Raw genomic sequence first — 8,173 nt, 5'->3', positions numbered from 1 at the left:
CGAAAGCTTCACGCTGTTTGGGATTCATATTTCGAATGGCTTAATTTCAATGATATTTAATGCCTGAAGACTCTATACTGTACACTCGTTCGTTCTACTTTGGAATATTGCTCAGTAGTCTGGAACCCTCTTTACCTCAATGGAGCTCATAGAATAGAATCTATACAACGTAGATTCGTACGTTTTGCTCTTCGACGATTACCTTGGAATAATCCACATCAACTGCCGAGCTATGAAAGTCGCGGATTGCTGATTGGTCTTGACACACTAGTACGACGAAAGCTGTCGCGTGCTTTGATGATAGCTGATATTTTGAATGATAGGATTGCCTGCCCCGCTTTGCACCGTAATGTTAATATCAATGTTCGTCCCCGTGCTCTCCGTAACAACGCCTTTCTTCGACTACCTCTACGTCGCACCAACTATGGAACAAACGGTGCCGTTATAGGCTTGCAAAGATCGTTCAATCGTGTATCATCTGGATTTGACTTCAACCTTTCACGGAAAACAATTCAAGCAAATTTTTTACTTAGTATTAGAAACTATCATTAGGACTACAATGTGTCTGTTGATTTTGCAATAATAAAGAGAGTAATAAAGAGAACATTACCCACCCGCCTTTTTTTTTTTTCAAATAAATTTCATTTCATTGAAATTCCTTTATTCTTTCGGTCGCACTTATCATAAAATAGCTAAGATTTTTATCAACCGTAAGGCCGTTTTTTAGTCAAATCAAACACCAGACGTCAAAGATGAACATGATTCACCGATTCTGTCATCGTGTGAAACTATACTGGGATACGGTGATACGGATCACTTGATTGTTTTTATATCTTATATATCAAATTCAATAATCAAGTCAAAGATTGTAACACATATTTATGTTAAATTGTAACGTCAATTAATCGTACCAGATAATGTTTGCAATATCGCCAAGAACTCCAACCACAGGAGGGATATTGTGCAAATGTTATTTTTCACAATGTTAATATTTAGTTAAATGTACTGTTCTGAAACTCGATTTGAGAATGAGCACTTTCCGTTTGATTTCGAATAAAACATCAACCATTTAATTCCAAATTTTATTGAAATTTTTGCAGAATCAAAATAAAATATTACTCGTTATCTTCTTCTTCGTCGTCATTTGAGCTTATTCTGAAGTAACGCAGCTCATATAGATCTTTATCGTTAGACACTACACGAATCCAATCACGCAAGCTATTTTTTTTCAAGTATTTTTTAGTCAAATACTTTAAGTAGCGTTTGGAGTAATGTATATCCGAGTTAATATAAACTTTCATTTTTTGACGCTCCAAACTTACGCTATTTCCAAGATTTCCGACCTTTCCGTTGACTTTGAAGCGTTCTTTAAGGTACTTCTCCTGAAAAAATGAAAGTTGAAATTCAATAATTTTTATAAGTATAATACATAAATAATTAATAATCATTAATATCATGAAACATGTCTTCTCATGAGATGGGAGATAAGTTTTTGTTCGTTACATGAATCATTTAGCGCATAAAATCGTGAATGAGAAGATGTGTTTCATGACTTTTAATCATGGTACCGGCAATGAACCCAAGAAACAAGAGACAACTGGGAATATTAAGCAAATATAAAAAATCGATAAAATACTCCGATGCTTTACCAGGTGTGCCAAATAATGCGGACTATTATGAATGAAAATAGGGTGACGGTACTCCCATTCATCTCAGTTCCCATTAGTCATCTCATATACGATAACCATTAGTTAGAGTGAGATCTGATGTTTCTGTTCGATAGATACACTCTAAGAACAAGATGAAATTAGGTGCATTCGATTCGAGTTTTCGCATTCGTGGTAACAGCAGCACAATTTTCAAACTATTTTTTCGGTATTGCTTCTTAGAGTTGAAACAAAGATATTGTATTCGATTTTATCAGAATTCGTTGATTGAAAGTCGAGTAATCGACAAAATAATATGACAACCCTACAAATAAGATGATTATTGGTACAGTAGCACTATACATGATTGTACAGTAAATAATAGCAAATCACACGGACTTCTATAAACCCAAACAAACGAACGCGCGCGCATAGGAGCGACAAAAAAATTTTAGAGTTGTGTACGAGATACGACTGATCATGACGACATTAAAAATGGTATTTTCAAACTATCTCATAAGTAGATTTCAATTTAAAAAAACAGCAGTGAGATGATATTTTTTTATTAATCAGCATGTGTTTTTCGCGTGAATATTTTTGAATATTCTTCGCTGTGTTTAGTTTTCACGAGATTATTTTAATGATTAAATTATTAAAGTTTTGGAACTGCGAGACGAATAGAAGATAGAAATTGTATCAAACCAAAGGAATAATTGTATTATTCCTTTCAATCTTAAGGATCAAGAGTAAACCAAATTAACTTGTGTTGGTAATTTGTGTATTACGTACATTTTGTTTGGTACGTATGTCATAGATCTATGTATTCTTATATGCAGTGCAACCAGTTTATCAAAGTTGCTTGCACGATTGAGTTTCAAACAATCTTTTATAACAATGATTATTTTAATGATTAAATTATTAATGTTTTGGAACTGCGAGACGAATAGAAGATAGAAATTGTATCGAACCAAAGGAATAATTGTATTATTCCTTTCAATCTTAAGGATCAAGAGTAAACCAAATTAAGTTGTGTTGGTAATTTGTGTATTACGTACATTTTATTTGGTACGTATGTCATAGATCTATGTATTCATATATGCAGTGCAACCAGTTTATCAAAGTTGCTTGCACGATTGAGTTTCACAATCTTTTTTAACAATGATTTATTCTCAAATGAATGTTAAGCCTGACTTTTTGAATGAAATATCAGTTTTGATCAATTTTTCACCAACGTTTGATAGAAAATTGCTTACATTCTATGAATGTAAATTTTAATTTCCTAATAAAAAGGCGGGTGGGTAATGTCAGAGACATAACTGGATGTCGTGAATACGAAAACAACTGACATGTTCCTTAACACTTCCGAATATCAATTGTATGAATTATGCACGCATTCCCCTTTTTCACATTTTTCGCAAAAACAAAGAAAGCTTCACTTGATCTCGATTACTGTGAATTTCACACAGCGAAAAGTGCACAAATCTAAACAAACTGTTCTTGATTTGCCGTAAACTGAGGATATTTCCCTACGATTTGCAAACAACAAATCCTAATAGTTCTTTAGAAAACTTTTAGAGCCATTAGAACGACTGATATTGTACAATGCTCTCCACCGTTGTTTTTTTCCCAATGCACAGCTGTGACGTAATCGCTCTTGTCGAAAGCGTGCAGACGACACAAAACAAATCTGCTCGCAGTGGCGATTGAATCCAAACTGATTGAATTTTTGTTAAGAGATTTCCTTTTATGTGATTTCGTTTGTAGCTTTTTCACTAATGGGCGGTCCTAACGGCTATAAAAATACATACAGAATTTTATTGTGGATTATTTCATTTCGGATTTGCATCATTTATTGAAAGAAACTATCAATATGCTGTAGGGATTCGTTTCTAGCATTCACAAGGGCCAAATTGAGGAACTCACTGCGATATTCACCACTTTTCGGAACATTTTTCCCGGACGATTTGTTGTACAGCAGCAGATATTTTGTTCTCTTCCTTAGAACGCGTTCTGATTGGCTGGTGTTGACATGGAGCAAATGAGACAGGTTTTTCAATAGTGTACTATTGAAATACTTCAATGCTTTTGCTATACACGTTTAAATTGAAAAATTTCGATTCTATTGGTAGTTAGATTATATAAATCCTTTCACAGATCACTGAGCTATGAGCTTTAAAAATACGAGAAAGGCAAACGCGCCTTATGAATTATCCTCTTTGATATTCGTTTATACCAAACATTTCAGAAAAGTTTAATTTTGAATTATTTGAGACTATGTCACAAAACTGAAAATTTTATCATAAAATTGTGATCATATTTCCGATGGCATGTCGCAAGAATTATGTTGATTCATTAGATACAACAATAGATATTCACGATCAAAAACTTATCACTCTCTCAGAGGGTAAATTTTGAAAAGGCACCCCATAGTAAAGTAAGTCGTATTCACGACAAAAAGTTAGCAACACTGCTTCAATGCATTTGTATTAGATGGGAGTCTAAAAAAAGACCGAAATATGACAGGCGGAATAACGAAAGACCGAAATACATAGGCCGACGATGTTCTTATCTACCACCTAAATTTCGGCTTTATATTTCGCAAAGCCGAAGCATAACTGGCCGAAATACATATACAGTTACATTTTTAGCGGTAATCCACTTGTTGTCTATAATTAAACTACATATTAGTTATAGTTTTTCACCAGTTTTTAGAGTTGTGTGTTATTATTGTGGTACAAAGTATTTGGTAAGAATTCTAACGTTTAGTGTATTTGGAAAATAATTTCATTCCGACCTAAAAAACTGTTTCGTCCACTTGTGTTACAATTGTAGTAGAAACACTTAGAGAAAATGAGCAGCTCAAGCGAATTTTACGGCTTTACAGACGAGAAAGGAACCCCTGCATTAACTACCGTTCTTTCGCAGAGAGGAAAGTTGATGTTGAATATACAGGGATATCTGTGTAACTTGAATAAGAAGGTATATTTGATCATTTTTATCATGTAGGTTTAAATTAATGAATGGTGTTAAATTAGGTTGACGAACGCCATTATTGGGACTGCGCGACTCGTCAGCATGGTAAAAAAATTTAAAACAGTTGTAAAAGCCGTGCAATCACCTTGTTGAAAAATGGTATGCACGAACTGGTTCGTGATGCTGGATGTCACAATCACGATGTGAACCCCTTAGACGACATGGAAAGCCATTCAAAACGGACCTCAAACGGAAATCCAAGGAGTCCGCGGATGTTCCTGCGAAGATTATCCGGGAGGTATCGTATCTGTATCCTCCAATAATACAGACTCGAGCTTCCAAAGAGTCCCAAAAAATGATAATTGCGAGACAAAGGGGTTCAATCAGGAGTGATTTGCGCATTGAACAACAAGACGGCGTTTTCGTTATCCCGGAAGAACTGAAAAAAAACGATGAATGGGCAGCTTTTCCTCCAAAAGTATGTCCGTTATGACGAAAGCCACATCATAATTTTTGAAACAGCAGCTAATTTGCAGCATTTGGCCAATTCGAGATATTGGGTATTGGATGGAACATTTGCAACCGCTCCTTTGGAGTTAGCGCGAATGTATTCCATTCATGGGTCAATATGCTATGAAGATTATGAATCTGTTGTGCCGCTTGTGTTTATGCTATTGAGCAACAAAAGTCAAGAAACATATACGTATGCGTTCGAAGCTCTGATTGATGTTTGTCAGGAAGCTGCAATAGTACTTCAGCCTAATTTTTTTGTCGTGAATACGACTTACTTTACTATGGGGTGCCTTTTCAAAATTAGCCATATGGAAGAATGGGCAGAACTTAATCGTGAATATCTCGACTTGTATTAAAGGCAGCAACATAATTCTTTCACCATTTCATCAAAAATATAATCAGGAATATAGGACAATATTTTGAACAGTGTGAGATAATCACGATCAACTCAAATATTAAGTTTTCTCAAATTTTGAAAACAACGCAGAAAACTCTTTACTTTTGCTTGGCTTTTTCGCGCAAGGACGACGATTTTGAGGTAGTCAGGCACATATCTTCAACTGACTGCGTATAAAAGAGGAACCGTGGTCGAAATTCGATCATTTCTTCTTTTGCGTTGAATGCAAGCAGACGTCGTGGGACCAGCAGCTTCGGAATGTGCATCTTTTGCGTGGTTAAAAATCTCAAACGCTCAGGTCGCATCTCTCATTTGGACTTCAGTCGTCAGGTGGAGCAGTCGTCAATGAAAGCATGACTTCTGTTCTTGATTCTAAATTTAGTTCTTGAACTCTGGTCCAGTTCCTCATTCTAGAATTCTATTCGGTTCTTTTTAGAACCATAATAATACTCTCAAAGAATTATGCCAAATTTTGCTTTACTGTACTTTATACAACCCATTTTGATGATCGAGGCGAAAAGTCGTCTTCAAGTTTCAGAGCTTAGTACAGGGTTTAGAATTCACAGCCTGTGTGCTGAACTGGATTCTGGAAAAAATTTCGGAACTGATTTCAGTTTCGAAATTGTAGTTCTAGAACTGAAACCCAACTGAATTCTGAGTCTGTTCTAAATTCTGAATTTAGTTCTTAAACTCAGGTCCAGTTCCTAATTCCAGAATTCTTCAAATCGGTTCTTTTTAGAACCATAATAAACTCCTAAATAACTATGCGAAATTTTACTTTACTGTACTCTATACGGCTCATTTTTATTATAAAGAACTATCTAGTTATTTCATTACATTTAATTGCGTTTCAGAATGTTTAATGTAACTAATCTGTAATTTAGTCTAGGCGCATCGTTTAAAATTCTAGTAGTGAAAAAGGGGAAAGTTCCACAATTCACACAATCGATCATCTACCAGTTCGAATTCGGAAGTATAAAGAAAGTGTCAGTTTTATTCGTATTCACGACATCCAGTTATGTCTCTGACATTACACACCCGTACTTTTTATATATCTGACGAAACGACCCCATACAAGCAAACCGTTTGCCCGGTTTGCCCATTGAAAGAATCGTTTCAGCTTTCTGAGTTTCGGCCCTCTGAGATTCGACCTTTTGAGGTTCGGCTTTCTATGACGTACGGCTATTTGTGTTTTCGGCTTTTCGTTTTTCCGCCTTTCGTATTTCGGCCTTTTGTAGTACTCCCATTCAAATCACCTAGCAGAACATCTTCATGCTTTTTTTTTATTTCAATTATAGAGGTTTTAACATCTTCAGGTCATTCGCCTCTTCGGACCAGAAAATCTTTCTGGCCCTATGTGCGGGGTTGGGAATCGAACCCAGGCGGGCTGCGTGATAGGCATCGACTATCCCATCACGCTATACCCGTCCCCTTGTCTTCATGCTCATTCTGGAGTTAACAAATTGCAATCATGCGACCAAAAGAATTGTGCCAAAGAAGATAGTTTACTGTTTGCCCTCGCTTGGTTCTTGGTATTTTTCTTACATTACAAAGTAAAAAGGAAGCTGTTACATTGATGGATTAAATATAGTAACACGAAATCAGAACAAACTCTGTTGCAATGGCTTTTTATATTATTTTATTTTTTTAATATGAAGCTCCCATATTAAAAAAATACAAACCAACAAATTCTACATCAAGACTGATTGATAATGGCCGCCGACTGGATTGGTTGTGATGTGATCACTGTGGAACACTGACAGGTGCTTTTTAAATTCCCGCAACATATAATGTAATGTATGGTTAAATTATCTTCTCAAAAAAATCTAACATCTCGTCTTTTCGCCCATCACTGTGCTGGTGCAGCAATCCTGCTTGTTTGGTGTACTATAGAATCAAAAGCATCTTTCGGTGATTTTACTGAACGTGTTCTGGTTTACTATTTCTCTTGCTGCTGTGTCTCTTCCTTAGGGTGGACACATGAGTTGGGGACAGTCTTCCTGCGAATTTGCCAAATGCATATCATCATCTCTCGAATAATTGAAGGAGAAGCTCCCCTCGTCATACGAGCGACTATTAAGGTAGCACAGGTCAACCTTCAGCATAAGCGCACTGCAACTTTGAACTTGTCACGTCTATTACAGGAAAGTAAGGTTAGTATTGCACTGGTTCAAGAGCCTTACTTTAGGAAAGGAAATTTCTGTTGGAAATTTAATAAATCCTGCTTATAGTGTATTTAGTAGAGTAGATATGAGCAGTCCATTGCTTATGCCTCGCGCATGTATTCTTGTGAACAACATGATATTTGTACAGTTTTAGTCAACGCAACTCTTGGTAACATTAAAAAAAATATGTCTATTGCTCGGGGTATATGCCCCATGATGAATCGTCCCCTACTGATGATGTTAAAAAGGTAGTACTGCACTGTGAAAGAACCGGCCTTCCACTCATCATTGGAAGCGATGCAAATGCTCATATCATTTGGGGTAGCACTGACATAAATCAGAGAGGCCTTGAGCTTATGGAGTACATTAGTAGTGCAAGTCTTCATATTCTCAATGTAGGTAGTCGGCCAACTTTTGTTAGGTCTGGTAGAGAAGAAGTTTTGGATATAACGCTTTGCACTAACCAAGCTATCCACGAA

At 36.1% G+C, this 8,173-nt stretch overlaps 1 protein-coding gene across 1 annotated transcript in view; it reads right to left on the bottom strand.

Moving 5' to 3' along the window:
• Nucleotides 1–1,068: 1,068 nt before the first annotated feature.
• The window catches only part of LOC131434509 (large ribosomal subunit protein eL22-like), a 43,979-nt gene continuing 36,874 nt past the window's right edge, over nucleotides 1,069–8,173 (bottom strand). The window contains exon 3 of the mRNA XM_058601258.1: nucleotides 1,069–1,382. Within this exon, the coding sequence (XP_058457241.1) occupies nucleotides 1,116–1,382 (267 nt within the window). The 3' untranslated portion in view covers nucleotides 1,069–1,115. The remainder of the gene's footprint in view (nucleotides 1,383–8,173) is intronic.

The sequence above is a fragment of the Malaya genurostris genome, chromosome 3 (assembly GCF_030247185.1).
Source record: "Malaya genurostris strain Urasoe2022 chromosome 3, Malgen_1.1, whole genome shotgun sequence".
Classification (NCBI taxonomy): Eukaryota; Metazoa; Arthropoda; class Insecta; order Diptera; family Culicidae; genus Malaya; species Malaya genurostris.
Note: the sequence above shows the minus strand (reverse complement) of the source record. Positions and strands in the feature narration are given on the sequence as shown.